Source organism: Myxocyprinus asiaticus, chromosome 5, assembly GCF_019703515.2.
Source record: "Myxocyprinus asiaticus isolate MX2 ecotype Aquarium Trade chromosome 5, UBuf_Myxa_2, whole genome shotgun sequence".
NCBI lineage: Eukaryota > Metazoa > Chordata > Actinopteri > Cypriniformes > Catostomidae > Myxocyprinus > Myxocyprinus asiaticus.
This window is the reverse complement of record NC_059348.1, coordinates 20,171,181-20,194,825: the sequence shown is the minus strand read 5'-3', so window position 1 is coordinate 20,194,825 and position 23,645 is coordinate 20,171,181. Positions and strand designations below refer to the sequence as shown.

Below are 23,645 nucleotides of genomic sequence, written 5' to 3'. Positions count from 1 at the left end.
TGAAAACAAAGAAAATAATAATAATAAAGCCTCTATATGGCCAAGTGTGGTCTTTAAACAGCTGAAGGATGTCATTTAATGAAATAATATAAAGTCACATGCGCTGCACACCACATTACAAGAGGTGCCTCTCTGCCCTGTCATCTCCACACACACACACACACACACACACACACATGCAACACACACTACTAATGCTTGATTTTCATGCAGTGTGTCCAAAAGTAGCCACAGATCAGTGTCTTTAGTGTATAAATGGCTGTGAACTCTCAAATGAACACTTTCTACATTGCAGCTTGGAGATTTCAGCTCGCGAGTTGCGGGAAGCTTGATATAATGAACCCTATACAAGATGAACTTCAAAGATCCGGAGATATCCATCTAAGCGATTTTGTCAGTGGGATTTGGTTGCAAGGGTGCCCTAAATGGTTGCTAGGGCATGGCTTAGTTTCCAGTTGGATACTTGAAGACTGATTGCTCACCCAAGTAAAACAAGCCAACTCTCATGTCTCTAGGATATTCTGATCCGAAGATATCCTCTCAGCCATTTTTAATGGAAGTCAATAGGGCTGGTTGCTAGGGTGCTCTAAATGTAGAGTAACCAAGGTGATTCTTATTGGCTTCTTAATAACCTGTCTGAAAAGTGTCAATCCCCAAGTCTCTACGACATTTTGTTCTGAAGATATCCTTCTGAGCCATTTTGAATGGAAGTCTAATGGAGTGGTTGCTAGGGTGCTGTAAATGGTTGCTAGGGCATGGCTACGCCATTTCCAAGATGATACATAAAGACTGATTGGTAGCCCGAGTGAAATGAGCCCGCCCCCATGTCTCTATGACATTCTGATTGGGAGATATGATCCGACAAATTTCTTGCATTGACTTGTCTCCCTTCCCATAGTACCCTATGGGACTTTTTGAGACTGTTTTTTGCCCCCAGGGGTGCTATATACAGGTGCATCTCAATAAATTAGAATGTCGTGGAAAAGTTCATTTATTTCAGTAATTCAACTCAAATTGTGAAACTTGTGTATTAAATAAATTCAGTGCACACAGACTGAAGTAGTTTAAGTCTTTGGTTCTTTTAATTGTGATGATTTTGGCTCACATCTAACAAAAGCCCACCAATTCACTATCTCAAAAAATTAGAATACATCATAAGACTAATAAAAAAAAACAGTTTTAGTGAATTGTTGGCCTTCTGGAAAGTATGTTCATTTACTGTATATGTACTCAATACTTGGTAGGGGCTCCTTTTGTTTTAATTACTGCCTCAATTCGGCGTGGCATGGAGGTGATCAGTTTGTGGCACTGCTGAGGTGGTATGGAAGCCCAGGATTCTTTGACAGTGGCCTTCAGCTCATCTGCATTTTTTGGTCTCTTGTTTCTCATTTTCCTCTTGACAATACCCCATAGATTCTCTGTGGGGTTCAGGTCTGGTGAGTTTGCTGGCCAGTCAAGCACACCAACACCATGGTCATTTAACCAACTTTTGGTGCTTTTGGCAGTGTGGGCAGGTGCCAAATCCTGCTGGAAAATGAAATCAGCATATTTAAAAAGCTGGTCAGCAGTAGGAAGCATGAAGTGCTCCAAAATTTCTTGGTAAATGGGTGCAGTGACTTTGGTTTTCAAAAACCACAATGGACCAACACCAGCAGATGACATTGCACCCCAAATCATCACAGACTGTGGAAACTTAACATTGGACTTCAAGCAACTTGGGCTATGAGCTTCTTCACTCTTCCTCCAGACTCTAGGACCTTGGTTTCCAAATGAAATACAAAACTTGCTCTCATCTGAAAAGAGGACTTTGGAACACTGGGCAACAGTCCAGTTTTTCTTCTCCTTAGCCCAGGTAAGATGCCTCTGATGTTGTCTGTGGTTCAGGAGTGGCTTAACAAGAGGAATACAACAACTGTAGCCAAATTCCTTGACACGTCTGTGTGTGGTGGCTCTTAATGCCTTGACCCCAGCCTCAGTCCATTCCTTGTGAAGTTCACCCAAATTCTTGAATCGATTTTGCTTGACAATCCTCATATGGCTGCGGTTCTCTCGGTTGGTTGTGCATCTTTTTCTTCCACACTTTTTCCTTCCACTCAACTTTCTGTTAACATGCTTGGATACAGCACTCTGTGAACAGCCAGCTTCTTTGGCAATGAATGTTTGTGGCTTACCCTCCTTGTGAAGGGTGTCAGTGATTGTCTTCTGGACAACTGTCAGATCAGCAGTCTTCCCCATGATTGTGTAGCCTAGTGAACCAAACTGAGAGACCATTTTGAAGGCTCAGGAAACCTTTGCAGGTGTTTTGAGTTGATTAGCTGATTGGCATGTCACCATATTCTAATTTTTTGAGATAGTGAATTGGTGGGTTTTTGTTAAATGTGAGCCAAAATCATCACAATTAAAAGAACCAAAGACTTAAACTACTTCAGTCTGTGTGCATTGAATTTATTTAATACACGAGTTTCACAATTTGAGTTGAATTACTGAAATAAATGGACTTTTCCACAACATTCTAATTTATTGAGATGCACCTGTGTGTGTGTGTGTATATATATATATATATATATATATATATATATATATATATATATATATATATACACTATATTGCCAAAAGTATTCGCTCATCTGCCTTTAGACGCATATGAACTTAAGTGACATCCCATTCTTAATCCATAGGGTTTAATATGACGTCGGCCCACCCTTTGCAGCTATAACAGCTTCAACTCTTCTGGGAAGGCTTTCCACAAGGTTTAGGAGTGTGTTTATGGGAATATTTGACCATTCTTCCAGAAGCGCATTTGTGAGGTCAGACACTGATGTTGGACGAGAAGGCCTGGCTCGCAGTCTTCGCTCTAATTCATCCCAAAGGTGCTCTATCGGGTTGAGATCAGGACTCTGTGCAGGCCAGTCAAGTTCTTCCACACCAAACTCGCTCATCCATGTCTTTATGGACCTTGCTTTGTGCACTGGTGTGCAGTCATGTTGGAACAGGAAGGGGCCATCCCCAAACTGTTCCCACAAAGTTGGGAGCATGGAATTGTCCAAAATCTCTTGGTATGCTGAAGCATTCAGAGTTCCTTTCACTGGAACTAAGGGGCCAAGCCCAGCTCCTGAAAAACAACCCCACACCATAATCCCCCTCCACCAAACTTCACAGTTGGCACAATGCAGTCAGACAAGTACCGTTCTCCTGGCAACCGCCAAACCCAGACTCGTCCATCAGATTGCCAGATGGAGAAGCGTGATTCGTCACTCCAGAGAACGCGTCTCCACTGCTCTAGAGTCCAGTGGCGGCGTGCTTTACACCACTGCATCCGACGCTTTGCATTGCACTTGGTGATGTATGGCTTGGATGCAGCTGCTCGGCCATGGAAACCCATTCCATGAAGCTCTCTACGCACTGTTCTTGAGCTAATCTGAAGGCCACATGAACTTTGGAGGTCTGTAGCGATTGACTCTGCAGAAAGTTGGCGACCTCTGCGCACTATGCGCCTCAGCATCCGCTGACCCCGCTCTGTCATTTTACGTGGCCTACCACTTCGTGGCTGAGTTGCTGTCATTCCCAATCGCTTCCACTTTGTTATAATACCACTGACAGTTGACTGTGGAATATTTAGTAGCGAGAAAATTTCACGACTGGACTTGTTGCACAGGTGGCATCCTATCACAGTACCACGCCGGAATTCACTGAGCTGCTGAGAGCGGCCCATTCTTTCACAAATGTTTGTAGAAGCAGTCTGCATGCCTAGGTGCTTCATTTTATACACCTGTGGCCGTGGAAGTGATTGGAACACCTGAATTCAATTATTTGGATGGGTGAGCGAATACTTTTGGCAATATAGTGTATATATATATATATATATATATATATATATATATATATATATATATATATATATATATTGCACCCCTGAGTTTATATATATATACGGTCATTAAGACACTTACAGCTTACAGATGGTAGGCAATTAAGGTCACAGTTATAAAAACTTAGGACACTAAAGAGACCATTCTACTGACTCTGAAATACACCAAAAGAAAGATGCCCAGGGTCCCTGCTCATCTGCATGACGTGCCTTAGGCATGCTGCATGGAGGCATGAGGACTGCAGATGTGGCCAGGACAATGTCCGTACTGTGAGACGCCTAAGACAGCACTACAGGGAGACAGGAAGGACAGCTGATCATCCTCGCAGTGGCAGAACATGTGTAACAACACCTGCACAGGATTGGTATATTTGAATATCACACCTGCGGGACAGGTACAGGATGGCAACAACAACTGCCCGAGTTACACCAGGAACGCACAATCCCTCCATCAGTGCTCAGACTGTCCACAATAGGCTGAGAGAGGCTGGACTGAGGGCTTGTAGGCCTGTTGTATCACCAGCAACAACGTCGCCTATGGTTACAAACCCACCTTCACTGGACCAGACAGGACTGGCAAAAAGTGCTCTTCACTGACGAGTCACGGTTTGTCTCACCAGGGGTGATGGTTGGACTCATGTTTATCGTCGAAGGAATGAGCCTTACACCGAGGCCTGTACTCTGGAGTAGAGGTCTGCACAGGTCCCAAAATTTGTGCCTGAACCCAAAGAGACCCGGAAATGTACTACCCGAACCTGAACCGGACCCTTCTATTATTTGAAAGCTTGGACCCGTACCCATGCAGAACCGAGAAATGCCAGACCCGAACCGGACCCGTCTATTATTTGAAAGCTGGGACCCGGACCCGGCCGGGAGACACAGACTCGATCGACACTGATTTCACAGCTGATTGCTATTAACAAGTTAATATAAAAGTTGTGATGATAAAACTTTGTGTAAGAAAGTTGGTCAAATACATCCAGGTTTTCTGTGATTCCTCTCTTGCTGATTGAAACAGCATAGCTAATCCACTCATTGTTTCAGCTTCAAAAGTCCACTAGCTGTCACAGTGACTGACAAACGCGACTTGTTTAGAATCAGCTTGGCAGTTTTTTTGTATCTCGCATGAGATAACTTAGACTGTTTGCCCTGTTGAACTATAATAACGATTGCTCATTCATTGCCACAGCTGCTAACGTTAGCATTGCTATTTTGCTATCGTGTGCTTAACTCCGCTCTGCCTCTGACTTCACTCAGCTCGTTGTGGCTCCTCTCCGTTTTTCACCTTATTTCCCGCCCGCATTTTCTCATCTTAATTTTACAATGTTGCAACTTAGTTACAACACACACACACAGCACCATCATCATCAGCGCTGTCTGATCACGGCCGGGTGTTCTCGGATCGACTCAGGTATCTCACACAATGATAAACAGACCCAGGACCCGCAGCAATAGAATGGGACCCGACCCGGACCCGGCTGACCGTATAAAACGTGGATCCGAACCCGTACGGGTCCCGGGTCGGGTCTCGGGTCTTCGGGTTAGGGTGGACCCGTGAAGACCTCTACTCTGGAGCGGGATTGATTTGGAGATGGAGGATCCGTCATGGTCTGGGGCGGTGTGTCACAGCATCATCGGACTGAACATGTTGTCATTGCAGGCAATCTCAACGCTGTGCGTTACAGGGAAGACATCCTCCTCCCTCATGTGGTACCCTTCCTGCAGGCTCATCCTGACATGACCCTCCAGCATGATGCAATGCCACCAGCCATACTGCTTGTCCTGTGCGTGATTTCCTGCAAAACAGGAATGTCAGTGTTCTACCATGGCCAGCGAAGAGCCCGGATCTCAATCCCATTGAGCACGTCTGGGACCTGTTGGATCGGAGTGAGAGGGCTAGGGCCATTCCCCCCAGAGTTGTCCGGGAACTTGCAAGTGCCTTGGTGGAAGTGTGGGGTAACATCTCACTCAAGAACTGGCAAATCTGGTGCAGTCCATGAGGAGGAGGTGCACTGCATTACTTAATGCAGCTGGTGGCCACACCAGATACTGACTGTTACTTTTTATTTTGACCTTTGTTCAGGGACACATTATTCCATTTCTGTTAGACACATGTCTGTGAAACTTGTTCAGTTTATGTCTGAGTTGTTGAATCTTTTTATGTTCATACAAATAGTTATTCATGTTAAGTTTGCTGAAAATAAAAGCAGTTGAGAGGATGTTTCTGGCCAGCCCAATCTCCAGACCTGAATCCCATTGAAAACCTTTGGAATGTGATCAAGAGGAAGATGGACACAAGCCATTAAACAAAGCCAAGTTGCTTGAATTTTTGCACCAGGAGTGGCATAAAGTCACCCAACAGTAATGTGAAAGACTGGTAGAGAGCATGGCAAGACGCATGAAAGCTGTGATTTGAAAATCAGGGTTATTCCACCAAATATTGATTTCTGAACTCTTCCTAAGTTAAAACATTAGTATTGTGTTGTTTAAAAATGAATATGAACTTGTTTTCATTGCATTATTCGAGGTCTGAAAACATGGCATCTTTTTTGTTATTTTGACCAGTTGTCATTTTCTGCCAATAAATGCTCTAAATGACAATATTTTTATTTGGAATTTGGGAGAAATGTTGTCAGTACTTTATAGAATAAAACAAAAATGTTAATTTTACTCAAACACATACCTATAAATAGTAAATCCAGAGAAACGGATAATTTTGCAGTGGTCTCTTAATTTTTTCCAGAGCTGTGTATATACAGGTGCATCTCAATAAATTAGAATGTCGTGGAAAAGTTCATTTATTTCAGTAATTCAACTCAAATTGTGAAACTCGTGTATTAAATAAATTCAATGCACACAGACTGAAGTAGTTTAAGTCTTTGGTTCTTTTAATTGTGATGATTTTGGCTCACATTTAACAAAAACCCACCAATTCACTATCTCAACAAATTAGAATATGGTGACATGCCAATCAGCTAATCAACTCAAAACACCTGCAAAGGTTTCCTGAGCCTTCAAAATGGTCTCTCAGTTTGGTTCACTAGGCTACACAATCATGGGGAAGACTGCTGATCTGACAGTTGTCCAGAAGACAATCATTGTGGCTTACCCTCCATTGACAAGGAGGGTAAGCCACAAACATTCATTGCCAAAGAAGCTGGCTGTTCACAGAGTGCTGTATCCAAGCATGTTAACAGAAAGTTGAGTGGAAGGAAAAAGTGTGGAAGAAAAAGATGCACAACCAACTGAGAGAACCGCAGCCTTATGAGGATTGTCAAGCAAAATCGATTCAAGAATTTGGGTGAACTTCACAAGGAATGGACTGAGGCTGGGGTCAAGGCATCAACCACACACAGACATGTCAAGGAATTTGGCTACAGTTGTCGTATTCCTCTTGTTAAGCCACTCTTGAACCACAGACAACATCAGAGGCATCTTACCTGGGCTAAGGAGAAGAAAAACTGGACTGTTGCCCAGTGTTCCAAAGTCCTCTTTTCAGATGAGAGCAAGTTTTGTATTTCATTTGGAAACCAAGGTCCTAGAGTCTGGAGGAAGGGTGGAGAAGCTCATAGCCCAAGTTGCTTGAAGTCTAGTGTTAAGTTTCCACAGTCTGTGATGATTTGGGGTGCAATGTCATCTGCTGGTGTTGGTCCATTGTGTTTTTTGAAAACCAAAGTCACTGCACCCGTTTACCAAGAAATTTTGGAGCACTTCATGCTTCCTTCTGCTGACCAGCTTTTTAAAGATGCTGATTTCATTTTCCAGCAGGATTTGGCACCTGCCCACACTGCCAAAAGCACCAAAAGTTGGTTAAATGACCATGGTGTTGGTGTGCTTGACTGGCCAGCAAACTCACCAGACCTGAACCCCATAGAGAATCTATGGGGTATTGTCAAGAGGAAAATGAGAAACAAGAGACCAAAAAATGCAGATGAGCTGAAGGCCACTGTCAAAGAAACCTGGGCTTCCATACCACCTCAGCAGTGCCACAAACTGATCACCTCCATGCCATGCCGAATTGAGGCAGTAATTAAAGCAAAAGGAGCCCCTACCAAGTATTGAGTACATATGCAGTAAATTAACATACTTTCCAGAAGGCCAACAATTCACTAAAAATGTTTTTTTTATTGGTTTTATGATGTATTCTAATTTTTTGAGATAGTGAATTGGTGGGTTTTTGTTAAATGTGAGCAAAATCATCACAATTAAAAGAACCAAAGACTTAAACTACTTCAGTCTGTGTGCATTGAATTTATTTAATACACAAGTTTCACAATTTGAGTTGAATTACTGAAATAAATGAACTTTTCCACGACATTCTAATTTATTGAGATGCACCTGTATATATATATATATATATATATATATATATATATATATATATATATATACATAATCAGGTATTAAAATTATAAAACCATTTATTACAAGAATTGTCTATCTTATCTTAATGCTATCATTTGAACAACAAGTGTAATGACTGAATTATTTTTTTAACACATTTTGTACACAAAACAGTTCTTGTTTCATTTTGGCATTACAGAGAGCAAAGACTTGGAGTTTAGTAAGTGAATCAGACATAATTCAGCTGCTGTGTTTCATTGAAGGTTTCATCAGACTGATTCAAACCAACTCATGAGTTGGCAAGTTGTTTGGAGAAATTCATTGAAAGTACCAGCTCACAAGATTCATTCATTGGTTTTGAGCGCAGCAAACACAACGCAATTGAAAAGCATGGTGTTTTGCCATATTTTTACGGCCTCATTCTAACTGCAAAATCAAAACTTGAGTAAAATATCATTTCTTTAGTTGTGACGCTGGATCTGCGGAGCAACAAACATCGTAAGTCCAGAACAAAATATATGCTACTTTAATTACTATTGGGGTAATATAAAATGGTGAACATTTATTAATTTCATTTACCGGAGGTTGCATCAATTAGTAGTAGAGAATCAAGCAATAATACTGTCAGAAAAAGAGAACTGTTCGCTGCTCTGGGCTGGATAGCTTTGGCAAGTCATCTAAAATCGAACATTAACACAAAGAAACTGTTTGTACTTTAAATTACAAACCCGCTTAGTAAAAACAATAATTCTAGAAATAATAGAAAAGTTATTACCTCTAATATTTATCCTTATATGGGTCCGTGTTGTCATTATTGCCACGAGAGACTTGCACAAACTTCACAGTGGGATGGGTTGTCATGGTACTGTTGTTAAGACATGAAGGACATTCAGTGAGTGAATCCACGAGCGCTGAATGTTGTGAGTAATTAAAATACATTCCACCAATGATGCAAGTTATAATATCCATGCCACACCACAAATTAAAACGTTTATCTGCCTGCTGTAGCTAAAATAGATCATATCGATGTAATGGGCTAAATCAACATAAATGTTTTTATGTATTTTTTCTCCCCCTTAAATCATTCCGTGGGCCACATTGGAGTCCTTTGCTGGCCACACTTGGCCTGTGGGCTGCACGTTTGACACCCCTGATCTAGTTGGTACATCCTGCTGTATCCGCTTCACAGGCTGTCCCATCTGAACTTGTAAATCTTGGAAATGCGAGTATGCAAGAGGCGAGTGCTTAAAATGGCCAACAGTTCGCCTTCCGATGGCCACTATGTCCTGCACAGAGCGTTGTGAGAGAACACCATCATTTACTGCAAGTTGGAGTGTATACGCCACGCAGGGAAGACTTCGAACGGTGGCATTTTGCATTATTCCTAACGACAACATGGCCTTTACTTTTGGGGATATTCCACGTTCTGAGCATCCCTTCGAAGGCCGCAGTCAGAACGGCAGCTTTGTGGGAGCCAGGGAGCTCTTGTGCATGCAGGATTACAGAGCGGAGTTCAAAGCTAGTGTCAATCCACTGCGCTGTCAAACTGATCATAGACATTGGACTGACGGCCGAGATCCAGATGTCAGTTGTGAAGCTTGTGGATCTCACATCGTCATGTAGGAGAGCATCAGTGTGTGAGTACACCTTGTTGTATAATTCTGGCAGGGCAAGTAATATAATACTTGTTTGTGGTAAACCCCAATTATTCCACATAAGTTTAAGGACCATAGCAGAGTCAAGGGTTTTTCCCTGGGTCATATTTGGTCTTTAGGGGTGGCTGACGTATTCAGTCATCCATGCGCAGGAAGATTTTTAAATAATTGCAGTTAATTCATATTTAACATAATAATGTAGTTGCATATCACGTTTACATTGGATATACAAGTTATTTTTGATCATCTATTTATCATATACATATAAATATATACATATAATATTAATACATATATAATATAATATACATATAACATTTTGAATTTTACTTAATTTATTTTTTACTTCATAGTGCTATGGGAAATTAAATTAATTTCCTCAACACCTTATATCTCTAGGGCTTGTTATAATATTCTGATTATACACAAATACAGCACCTTACTGAGGTTGGAGTGTGCTTTTAGTTACAGAAATTAATTAGTTTCATCGGGCTCTTAATGTTAGTCATCTCTATGACTATCTGAAGGCAACCAAGGCCAGTTTGTTTAATAAACTAATTAGAACAGAACAAATAACCATGGATGCCTCCTCATTACTGTGTTAATGAGTAAAAATGTATATATGTATCACGATTTTCGGGTCACGGTTTCGGTACGGTTCGTTATTTGCTGTGTTCAGGAAAAAAATATATTACTGCCAAATCCAGAGTAAGAATACTCAGGGAAAATCAGGGAAATCAAGAAAATCAGGGTTTTACAGTAACCATAGTTTAATTATGGGATTTGTAGTAAAATCATAAAAACCACAAAAATCATGGATACTATATGGAAACTATGGCATTACTGTTGTAAAACTGTGGTTAATTGTATCAAAATCTTGATTTCTGCTAAGAAAACCATGGTGACAGCAGTCATGGTTATTACAGTCATAGTTACTACAATATTACTATAGTGAAACCATGTCTAATTTTCATTAGGGTCCTTAACTAAAAAAAACAAACACTTTTCTCTCATTACTAAATCAACATTTTAACTTAATATCTGCACTATTATGCTATAAGCATCAACAAAGTGCATTTCAAACTCTACGCAACATACAGTATATTCAACATTCAGAAGCTGTACATCACTATAGAAGGAATAACCTTGCTATTAAAATGGATACAAGAAGGGATGTCATAACGCAGCTCAAATATTTTAATCATACTCTAAAATCCGAAATCTTCATCAGCGGAGTAGGGCAACATAACTTTGGCAATGAATACCCAAAACGCTTAAATTATAGTTTCATGTCTGTCCGAGTAGCACTGAGTGCCTGCTTAAAAACGGAAGGGAGTGTGTGCAGTTTCGGGATCATCTGCGGCTCTTTCACCGGGTGATATCGGCATAAGTTATTAATCATATATTGATGTACCAGTACAGCACTCGTGTCGAGCGATGCCTGCAAACAATGCCTGTTTTGTAAACGTTTTTTGACCATCGCTGTTGTAATTGACTGCAAAAATAAAATGTTCCCAGACATGAGACTTGAAAAACGCAGGGGGCTTTATCAGATGCTCGTTTTTTTCGCTTTCGATTTTCAAGTACACACTAAACACGTGCAGAATGGTGATGTCATCAAGTTGACGCACGTGAAACACAGGTGAAGTGTATCTATCTTCAGAGCCATACAGTTGGATTAGCAGAGGTTGTAACTGTGTAAGTCTATTTGATGCTTTGTTTTCTTTGCCGAACCTTGTGTTACAGATGTGTCATTAAACCTGAGGTGAGCAGCAGTGCTAATGCTTACCGAACCGTGGGTAGTGAACCATACGGTTCATTTTTTTTTACCGAGAAATGTTACACCCCTTAAAATATGTACTGTATATATATAAAATTAAGTCTCATAGATACTCAAAAGATAATTTAATATGAAATTTCTGTTACAGTTTACTGTGGTAAATTTTTAGTAAGGGTGATGTGTAAGCTGTAATTGTCTTTTACAAGCCTTGTAATTGATACTGATGCATTGCACATTGTAGCAGTTTTCATCCTCAGTGGTGTTTATAATGCCGAGGCTGTCTAGCCATTTGAGATGTTTAACTTCCTCCATACCGCTTTAAAGTAAATATCTTCTTGGTAGAATTAAAATTAGGGATGCACCAATCTGATACCTGGATCGGTATTGGCTTTGATACTGCCATTTTTAACTGGATCAGGTATTGGTTGGACAAGCTTGATCCAAATCCGATACTGTGTGTCAGTTGTTGTCGTGACCGTCAAGCTCCAAAAATGGCATAAAAGAACCATAAAAGCACCATAGTCCATAAAGTAGTCCATATGACTTCACTGCATTTTATTTAAAGACTCATGAAGACATACGATAGCTTTGTGAATCTCAAAAGGCTACGTTTAATAAATAAATATACTGTATAGTCTGCATGCACAGTGCGCTTCAGTAAATGAGTGGTGCTCTGTTGTGTCACGCACACACAAAGATAGCACACACGGGCTGATGACGTGCAACTATTTTGAGCTCTCAGAGTGGCTTGCAATATATGAGATTGGAACCAGAGGAGCAATTCACCACGAATGATTTTGAATGAAAAGCATATTCAACTACTGTGAACTAGCTCACAAACAGACTCTCTATGGTCTCTGCGCCATCCTGTCTCTGCTTACATGATACTCGCACAAAACCAGGCTTCAATATTGCCTCGCAGATGCATGTATCAGAAGAGAATCATATTTAGCTCTTATAAAGTGCATAACATGAGATGAAAATCATTGAATTTGCTTCTAAATTTTGCTTGGCCGTCCGCCAAAAGATTTTCAATGCAGTAAAAACCATGTCACTCCTCCAGCTTCCTTCCCCTGCCCTCCTCATCCCTTGAGTTTGCAGCCTCTGGCTTTCCTCAGCCCACACCCTGGTTCTTGATAACTCAGCTCTCCTCGGCGGACCTACAGGCTCCTCATACAAAGTGTTTCAAGAGCTGATAAGGAGTTGAAAAGAGCAGCGCTGTAATCTGTAATCGCCTTTCTCTCGCCTTTCTCTCTACTTTGGTTCTCTCTACTATTGGTGGATTTCATTACTGCAATGGAAGAGAGACTAGCCAGAGTGTGCTCAAATTTCTCAAACCCATACAAAAGCTACAGATGACATTTAGTTACGGCTTCACACATTTATATATTTAGAACCCTATCCAGCAGTTTTGTGGTGCAAATGCTTTTTTTTTTTTTTTTGCATCTCTACATCTTGACTTTGTTGTTTTTCCCTCATCAGGTGTTCAGTGCTAAGAGACCAGAAGGAGAGTTTAATCCCCAGCCAGCCAGTACATTCCGGAAACTTTCCCCCACGCCTCCTCCAGTGGATGGCCAGCAACAGGCTCTCACCTGCCTTATCAGTGAGAAGGACCTGGCCCTCTTTGAGAAACTGGGTGATGGCTCCTTTGGCGTTGTCAAGCGTGGAGAGTGGTTCACGCCAAACGGGAAAGTGGTGAGTGGAGGAGGAGAGAAAGGACAGAAGTGTTTGGAAAAACAGAGAGGGCTTTGTTAAAAACACCAGCTTTGCAGATGCAAAATTCAGGCACCTCCTCAGTCGTACAGTGACAGACTCAGGATGAGGATTCAGGTTGTGCTAATGATGCTTGAGGGATATGTTTATTTCTTTAAAATATGTGATACACCATCACACACACACATTAATGACTGAAACACATTTTTGGCAGTAACATTGTTTGTCGCACTCAGAAACCTAGATCAGCACAAGATTAGCTTTCAGACACTTTGTAACTGCGGTCCCACCTTTCCCTTTAAGTGTTCCAGGGCTCCATGTGAACATCCTGTTTCAGATCTGATCTTTATGTGTCAGTGTAGCAGCTGTGTTCTCCAGAGGAGGCTGGTGGGAGAGACTGGGCCTCTAATGACCTGATGAGTGGTCAGATGCTGTGTGAACTGAGCCAGAGGCTGTAGTGATAGTGTGTGTTGCTCACCAAAGGGTTTTTTGCACATGGGGCTCGAGTGGGAACATCTTTTCTTTTGGCAATCTGAGCCGATCAAGCCGAGCTGCTTTATTGCCCTATATGTAAAAAAAAATTGCAGAATGTAGTACAAGTAAACTACCTGCTGTTTTAATACATGTGACATTCAGTCACTCTCATCCAACAGCTCATGGTTCTAGCTTCATGGTTCTAGCTAAGGCAAGGATCACTATTACAGATTGCATGACCAGCGATGGTGTAGTGTGCACACTCCTGCGACTCGGATGCTACAACGGATTTAAAACATGTCTTAAATCTGGCCGACAAGTCGTCAGGTGTGCGCACTGTCCCAACGAGCGATCCTAAACATTTTGAGATTTGTCCACTTCAACCACATTCAGAGATGGTCAAAAATGCAAATGACAACATTTCACTTGAAGTGTCACAACAGCAAAGCACGGCCTACTCACCTGTCAATCAACCAATGCACTAAAACAAGAGTTTAAATTTTGCCAGTTACATATGGATTTAAAAGGAAATAGCCCTCCATTTAAAAGTGAATACATATATGTGCACAAGAACTTCACTAAGCGTCTTCAGTATGCCTGAGATCAACATGCAGGGATACAGGTGACAAGCAAGTCGTGTAGTGTGCGCTTGGCCATAGCAAATGGATAGCAACTACCCACAAATCCCTAGCATCGTGGTGGCAGTGTTTGCATGGTCAAGCACAACTCACATTTTCTTCAGAAAATAAAATGATTACGTTTAAAATGAACTCAAGAAATTATGCAGATGGCTCAGGGTCATAAATTAGCTTGAATATTGGCAAATACAGATGTTGCATAATTTCTTAAAAATGTGAGAACTTCAACTGGAGTACAGGCCGTCTCACAGGGAATAATTTTGTTCTGTGATTGTGCTCTGAACTCCAGTAATGACCAGAAACAGTTTAAATGCAGCTCTCAGAGGGGGTCATTAGCATGTGTGTGTGGGATTGTGATGTGCATGGTTCAGTTCAGCTGCTGAAATTTCTCCCCAGCAAAGACAGATGTCTTGGCCCTTGGACCTATGCAGTTTTTGTTTTTTGTCAGAATGGTGCGATTATGAATTTGTGGTCATTTCAGTCTAAGTTATTCTCTCAACATGTCCTCCTCAGCTTAATGTGGCAGTGAAGTGTCTGAAGACAGATGTGCTCAACCAGCCAGATGCTCTGGATGACTTCATCCGGGAGGTCAATGCCATGCACTCTCTTGACCACCAGAACCTCATCCGTCTCTATGGAGTTGTTCTCACACACCCCATGAAGATGGTGAGAGTGTGTGTGTGTGTGTGTGTGTGTGTGTGTGTGTGTGTGTGTGTGTGTGTGTGTGTGTGTGCGCGCGCGCACTCCCATCTAAATCAAATTGGCAAAGACAGGGTGCTAAAGTATCAAGGTCTTGAGAAGGGAGGGGGTGGGCTAAAATAAGGCCTGACATTTGCATGCTCTCCCAGACTCATTATTTGCTGACGCTCGCTTCTGGAGTTATTCCTATAGGCCATGTTCATTGTCTCCGGTGGCAAGATGCTTCTTGTTGGGTTACTTTTTCAGTCATTACGAAGTGTAATTTAATATTCTCTCCTCTTCTCCCCCTTGCTTCTCTGCCCTCCATGTTCCCTCCATCTTTTTCTCTCTAAGGTGACTGAGCTTGCACCTCTGGGCTCTATGCTGGATCGTTTGCGAAAGACCCTGGGCCATTTCCTCATTTCCACCTTGTGTCAGTACTCCATCCAGATTTCCAATGGCATGGCTTACCTAGAGTCCAAACGCTTCATCCACCGAGACCTGGCCGCCAGAAACATCTTGATGGCCTCCGGTGAGCTGGTCAAAATTGGAGACTTCGGACTGATGAGGGCACTGCCCAAGAATGATGACCATTATGTCATGCAAGAGCATCGCAAAGTCCCTTTCGCCTGGTGAGATGATGGGTTGAAAGCAAGGGCTGGACTGCTTTAAATGACTTGGTTGATTTCTGGCAAGCCAGAGCTCAGGATTTATCTTTCATTTGTATGAGGTCATTGTTTGTGGCCCCTATTTTGAATAAATAAACACTGTATGATTCTCATTTCATTTTTGCCCTCAGTTGGTCATCCATTAGGTAATTCATTTACAGGCATATTGTTCTGCTGACCTAATTTCTACATGGTGTGTGTTTTTTGTTTTTGCTTGCATGGGATTTACCTAGGTGTGCCCCAGAGAGCCTGAAGACGCGCACATTTTCTCATGCCACAGACACATGGATGTTTGGTGTGACACTGTGGGAGATGTTTACCTATGGCCAAGAGCCTTGGCTGGGCCTCAATGGTAGTCAGGTACCTCCCCTTTCACTCACTTCGAGTCACTCATAAACGCAGACCTAAAACAATTACATGTTGTAATTCAAAGACAAAAAAAAATCGGACATTTATAACCTAATATGAGATTTGCTTCTATTTATTTTATCATGTCTTAGTAACATTATTTTACTGAGTAAGACAGCCACAAAAATGTTAAACATCTCTGTGTTTGTGACAGATCCTTCACAAAATCGATAAGGAGGGTGAAAGACTGCCTAAACCAGAGGACTGTCCTCAGGACATCTATAATGTTATGATGCAATGTTGGGCTCAGAAACCAGATGACAGGCCCACCTTTGTGGCTCTAAGGGAGTTTTTGGTGGAGACCATGCCTACGGAAATGAGGGCCCTGCAAGACTTTGATGAGCCCGACAAGCTTCAGATCCAAATGAATGATGTCATTACCATCATTGAGGGCAGGTGAGATCTAACCTTAGTTCCTTGTTGCTGTCCTTCTCAGCTTAATGCGCACTGTGTGTGATTGTCAGGTAATTATTAGAGCTGTCAAATTTCTTTTTTTTTTTTTTTTTTTTTTACATAGGAATTACCAAACAAAAATATGAAATGATTCAATATGCATATGGCACATTGATTGTGAGCAATTCATGATGAGAGACTCCTATAATGAAGCATCCAAACATGGAGAGCTATTCCAGTTCTTCTCTCTAGAACATTCTCCATTTCTTCTAAAGGGCTGAGAACTACTGGTGGAGAGGTCAGAACAAGCGTACGCTGAAAGTTGGTCAGTTTCCCAGGAACACAGTCACATCAGTAGCGGGCCTCTCTGCCCATGACATAAGCCGTCCACTGAAGAACAGCTTCATCCACACGGGCCATGGAGACAGTAACCCTCACCGCTGCTGGGGCTTTCCTGACAGGATTGATGAGTGAGTACCTTAAATGTTACCTCATACTGGCACTCTCTGTGTCTTCTCTCTACTGCTCCATGCAGGCTTTTCTGTAGTGGTTTACCGACATGATTTTTGCAGTGGCCGACAATGATATCTAGAGAACAGAGTGGCCGATGCATAATTACATTTTTTTTTTTTTTTTTGTGATCAACTGTTTTTTATTAGTTTTATGTAAAGAAGGTCAATTACAGATTGCCCAGATTCTTCACATGAAACATAACAAAAAACTGACCCTCCATTCCCCCCCACCCCCCAGCGGTCCCCCTAGTCCAAGCCACTGATCCTTACAAAAATTACAATCAAAATAAATAACTTATTTTTTCACATTGGGTAAATCTTTAAAAGAAAAATAAATACATATATAAATTAATAAAATAAGAAGCTGGAAAGGTTACATGAAAGTATGCCATAGAGAATAATTGTAAAAACAGAAGAAAAAAAAGAAAACAAACAAACAAACCCACACAGATTGCAGTATGTAAACCTTAGGATAAGTAAAGTAAATACACAGAACAGAGGTCCAAAGTCCAAATTATATCCAGTTTCTACAATCTTGAAGCCTTTATGTCAGTTCATCTGCAGTAGCTTTCCATGCCTCAAGAGTTGAAGCTCTGGCCTTATTTATTCTGGCTGTTGAAAGTTCCAGCATTATTATGTCACGAAACTGAAGTTACCAGTGTCACAGATATAATATGAGGAGGAAGCCATCTTTTTTGCAGATGTTAGACCTGCTAGCCAAATCTTCCTTTGTCTCTCTGTTAAACCTAAATTTGAATCGTCATTAATAAGCAGAGCAGCTGGTTGCATTGGGATTTTTTTTCCTATCATATCAGACAATGTAGATGAAATCTTCTCCCAGAACTCATAAACCTTCTCACATTCCCACACCATATGCATAAATGTTCCCACTTGTTGGTAAGGACAAAAACTACAGTGGAGAGTTGGAGATAGTTTAATGAGAAAACGCTTCTTTGGTGTCCAGTATAACCTGTGGCAAAATTTAAAATGAATTAATTGGTGGTTCAGATTTTTTGATGCACAGAAAATATTACTCCATACCGTCTCCCAATCAATTTGATCCACAGATAGCAACTTTTCCCAGATTGTGCACAGTGGTAGTCGCTTTTGTTTAACTTCAATGCATAATTACATTTAATGATAGCAAATACGATGTAAGCAAAATGGCTTAATTTAAGTAAACAAAATATTAACTAAAGTTTTGCTCAAAAAAAATTATGAGCACTGTCCATTTACCACTATCAATTTTTAGGCTCTGTATATTTTGGAACTGACAATAGGCAGAATGACCACCTGGCCAATCTAAAGCCGATAATAGCAACAACATTTTCAAGATGAATCAGTCTCTCACTATTTTTCTTTTGAAGTACGAGTTCTGAAATGTGAATTTACAAATATTGTGTAAATACCAAAGGTGTCTGAAAATGTGCATTTATCCGTTAGCATGGATGTCTGTAAATACTGGAACTGTAATAATGGAGAGCCAACATTTTTAAGTCGATAAAGCAGGCATGGTATCATCCCTTGCTAATGTATCGGTCAGTCACTAGTTTGAATGTGTCTACTATACAGTGCTGTGAAAAGTATTTGCCCCCTTCCTGATTTCTTCTATTTTTGTGTATTTTTCATACTAAATTGTTTTAGATCTTCAAACGAGATATAACATAAAATTAAGGCAACCTGAGTAAACACAAAATACAGTTTTCAAATATTACTTTTTGATTGAAACAAAAAAGTTATCAAACACCTATATCACCCATGTGAAAAACTATCTGCCCCCTTAAACTTTATAGCTAGTTGTGCCACATTTAGCAGCAACAACTGCAACCAAACGCTTCCGATAACTGGAGATTAGTCTTTCACAAAGCTGTGGTGGTATTTTGGCCCACTCTTCTTTGCAGAACTGCTTTAGTTCAGCCACATTGGAGGGTTTTCGAGCATGAACTGCCCATTGAAGGTCCTGCCACAGCATCTCAATCGGGTTCAAGTCAGGACTTTGACTAGGACACTCCAAAACTTTAATTTAGCTTTTTTTGAGCCATTCAGAGGTGGACTTACTCCTATGCTTTGGATCATTGTCTTGCTGTATAATCCAGTTGTGCTTGAACTTCAACTCACAGACTGATGATCCCCTTTATAATTTTCTGGTAGAGAGCAGAATTTATGTTTCCCTCAATTATTGCAAGTCGCCCTGGCCCTGAAACAGCAAAGCATCCACACCATCACACTACCACCACCATGCTTGACCGTAGGTATGATGTTCTTTTTGTGGAATTCTGTGTTTGATTTAAGCCAGATGTAACGGTACCCCTGTCTTCGAAACAGTTCCACTTTCGACTCATCAGTTTTCTCCATTTGGAGATAATGGCTCTCACTGTGGTTCTTCGGAGTCCCAGAGCCTTTGAAATAGCTTTTCCCAGACTGATGTATTTCAATCACCCTTTTCCACATCATTTCTGGAATTTCTTTCGACCTTGGTATAGTGTGCTACTGGGTGAGACCTTTTAGCCAACTTCATGTTGCTGAAAAAGTTCTGTGTAGGTGTTGATTTGATTGAACAGGGCTGGCAGTAATCAGGCCTGGGTGTGTCTAGTCCAGCTGAACCCCATTATGAATGCAGTTTCATAGATTTGGGGATTTAGTAACTATAAAAATACTTTTTCACACAGGCCCAGTTGGTATTGGATAACTTTTTTGCTTCAATAAATAACATTATCATTTAAAAACTATATGTTGTGTTTACTCAGATTGCCTTTGTTTTATGTTAGATTTTGTTTGAATTTTTGAAACAATTTAGTATGAGAATACACAAAAACCAAAGAAATCAGTATGGGGGCAAATACTTTTTCACAGCACTGTATTACAGTCACATTGTTATTTATATAACCATTGTCCTCACATAAGATGTTAATTTTATTATCCTGAAAGTCCTGCTATCCTCCTACAGAACCAATTTTCTCTTTATAATTGGCCTTCTATAAAACTATGGCACATTTCAATGATAATAAGTAATAACTCTATACCATGCTGGATGCTGATTTGTAGCTGAATTTGAGCATAATTTACTTGTTTGTGGTGGGTGTAGAGGAATTGCTGCAGCAGTGGAATAATGTACACATCATCTACGAAATGAAATGTCGTGGGTCCCATATTAGATGACAAATGCCTCTGACATGGTCATGAAGTAAAGTGTCACATTCACTTATGTGGAGCTATGGCCCATGTCATTTACACATGCCTACAGAATATAAGCACTTTGCTTCATCAGCACAAGAGGGCAGTAGAAGACAACATACTCTGTCACTTCCATAACCCTAGCTCTATCAACTGATATCACAGCTGTAAATACCTCTTGGCTGTTGGCTGTTAAAAACCGAAATGTCTTTTTAATACATTGGTTATACAGTGTCATCAATTCTTCTAATGGCAAGGTTTCAGAGCCTGGTTTTGTTGTAAACTTGTATGATATCAAGTATACACTGATGGGCTGCTAAATGCTTTTGTCTTTTTGCTCCTTCTGCAGTCTTTATCTTGGTAACCCCATGGATCCTCCAGATGTGCTGGGGCTGGAGCTAAACTCTGCCAGACCAACGCAGCTCCCTGGACGCACTAAGAGTGAGCAAATGCTTTTCAATTACTGTTCTACCATCTGACCTTTTCAGGTTTTCCATGATCGTGGGTACCCTGTGGATGTCATTTTAAAATTGTGTGTTCTAGGTCTGGAAGGGTCATGGAAATAAATAAAATCGTGGTCATGGAAAGACATGGAAGTTTCTGTAGTAAATATAAATTTTTCTAGTTATGCTCTGCACTTAAATATTTCATCAGCTAGATATTACTCTTGTGTAGAGTAAAACTAGCTTGCAAGCCATAGACCTTATTCACAGTAGCGCCGTCTTTGATTTTTAATGGGAATGAAAACTGAGGGGATGTGTCAGGGATTGCAGAGAAGGCTCAGGACCCAAACGCAGAGTAAAAAATAAAGGGGATTTATTACTACAAAAAGGCAAAAACCAAACATAAACTACCCCGTAGGGGAAAAGTATAATCCAGGCAGAACTGAAGGAAGTAGGGCTGGGGCAGACGTAACTGGGAACCAGGACGTCCGGAACCAACAGGAACAGGGATAACAAACCAGATCGACATGGGGCACGAAACAAGACCAACAAACAAGATGAACTGGCAATGGACAGCACACACGAGGAGGATAAATAGGGAGAGAAATCAAACAGGTTAACAGACAGGGCAGGTGTGACTAATAGACTAATAATAGGCAAACAGGGAGGTGGGGTATGACAGTTCTGTATTGCCGCATGACAGTTTGACATGCGGCGATACAGAAACAAAACAAAGCCACGTGCTCTCACAAGACAACAAACACCTGAATGGCATGAGCGCAGATCGCCAAGACAGTAAGGCAATATACGCTCATGCCAACCGACAGACAAGACAAGAGAATGCGTAGCAACGCCAAACAAAGTGATGCCATGCATTCCCACACTAAACAAAGCCTGAGCGTACATCGTGAGGCAAACGCCATGCGATGCATGCAACAGGCGAAAAAAGGAGACAAGACACCTGTGCGAGAGGTCGGCCACACACAAACCCGACACCTCAGACCGAAGTGACCGAACCTCAGCACAACGTGAAGGCAGCACGTGACCCGGGCGCGTAATGCGAGGCGCACCCGTGTTCGCTAGAGACAGACATAAACGATTGATGCGAGCGCATGCCACCAAGATGACATAAGCGCAGTGCACTCACGCCAATAACAGACAGAACAAGGAGCATGAGTGTCCGGATCCTGACACCAACCAAAACTAAACCAGACAGGAAAGTCAGGATCCAGACACCATGCTCCGAACATGAAACATGAGACCAACAGAGGAGCGCACAGCTGGAAAAACAACCGAAACCGTGCGCTCACACAGAGACAGAAAACGAAACACAAGACAGACATAGGACGATGATTTCACGGTACTGTAACACAAAAACCCAGATTGACATGACCGTGACAGGATGAGGCTGTCTCTTCAGTGGTACGCATGGTATAAAGCTATATAAATTGCCTAGATCCCATCTGATTTTCCACAAATCATGTTGTCAGGAGTTTTTTGTCGCTGAATGTTCTTGGAAAGATATTTTATCAATGTTTTGTCTGCGGAATGATCCAAAAACACTTTAAACTGTAGTATAGCCCATTAAAGTGTCTGTTCGTCTATCCCTCACAGCCTTGTTGTCATTCCTTTAAAAATCAAAGATGGCGCAGCTGTGAATAAGGTCTAAAGTGAAGTCTGCTTTTTGAGCAAATCGTTCTTTTGAGTCAGTTCTTTTCAATAAATAGTTTAAAACTGTTTAAATGATTCACTAGCAGATCAGTCTGAATGATAAATTTTTTTTAAATCCTTATTCATTAATCACAAACAAACTGGAAAGGTCATGGAAAAGTTATGGTAGTCCAAAAACTATCGATTTCAGGAAAACTATTGATTTTAGAATAACTTCACCTTCTCAAGTTTTATATACAAAAGCAAACATATTTTAGTTTTTTCAGTTCACTGCTTCGTTTAAAACAGGTCCTCATGCTTTGTGCTTCTCACCCACTTCTGTTATGCTCTGTTCCTGTTTTTCTTTTCCTACCCCCTAAATTTCTTTGCGTATGCTCTCTGTCTTTCTCTCACTTGCTACCTTGCTCTGCAGAGGAGCCTCCCCCTCGGCCCCTTCAGCCATCTTTGCTGGTTAAGAGTAAGTGTGGACCCTCAGTTCAGTTTAAGCACTGCTCATGCCCCCACTGTACCCTTCTAGCTCCCCTCAAAGATACAGCACATCTGTATTTTACAGTTTTTTTGTTTGTTTGTTTTTGCTTGCTCTCATTCTTTTATTCCCTCTGTTTCTATTTCTCATTTGCTCCCATTTTTAGCTCTTTTATCTGTTTGTTGTGTATTTGCTGTGGTCTTATGGCATGAAAAAAGGGCTCCTCTGTGAGCTAACTTGAATTTTAGGAATAGCTGAGGCATTAAGACATGATGTTGTTTGGTGTCATTCTTTTGTTTTTGTTTTTTTTGTTTTTTTTTTTTGTTTTTTTTGAGGAATGTGGGATATCCTGATGACTCTTTTCCATTTTTTTTTTTTTACACAGACATTATGAGTCAGGGAAAATAGTTCTTTGTTGGCCACATGCACACTGCAGCAAAATACAGTTGTCACTCTTGTCAGTGCTAAGTCCTGTTCTGTACACACAGAGTTTGGATTTTTATGGATGTCACAACAGCATTCTACAACCAAATTCACTTTAGAGGAATTCTGGTTGTGACAGCATTAATAAAACACGGTGCCCCTGTTGGATGAAATTGAACATCTCACAACGCCAACTATATTTTGTATTACTATACAAAAAAAGTTAACAACAAATGGGCTAAACTGCTGCCATCTGTATTTCTTCTTTACAGCCGTGAGACGACAAAACATTGATATGGATATCACTGTAAATGTCAACCATCACAGGATCAGAAG

At 41.0% G+C, this 23,645-nt stretch overlaps 1 protein-coding gene across 3 annotated transcripts in view; it reads left to right on the top strand.

Annotated features, from left to right (window-relative positions):
• LOC127441474 (activated CDC42 kinase 1-like) overlaps positions 1-23,645 on the top strand; it is a 150,771-nt gene that overhangs the window by 99,217 nt on the left and 27,909 nt on the right. For all 3 annotated transcript variants that reach the window (XM_051698938.1, XM_051698939.1, XM_051698937.1), the window contains 7 exons: positions 13,131-13,343; positions 14,987-15,139; positions 15,506-15,783; positions 16,053-16,179; positions 16,382-16,623; positions 16,896-17,090; positions 20,656-20,747. In XM_051698938.1, coding sequence (XP_051554898.1) covers positions 13,131-13,343; positions 14,987-15,139; positions 15,506-15,783; positions 16,053-16,179; positions 16,382-16,623; positions 16,896-17,090; positions 20,656-20,747 — 1,300 coding nt within the window. The remainder of the gene's footprint in view (positions 1-13,130; positions 13,344-14,986; positions 15,140-15,505; positions 15,784-16,052; positions 16,180-16,381; positions 16,624-16,895; positions 17,091-20,655; positions 20,748-23,645) is intronic.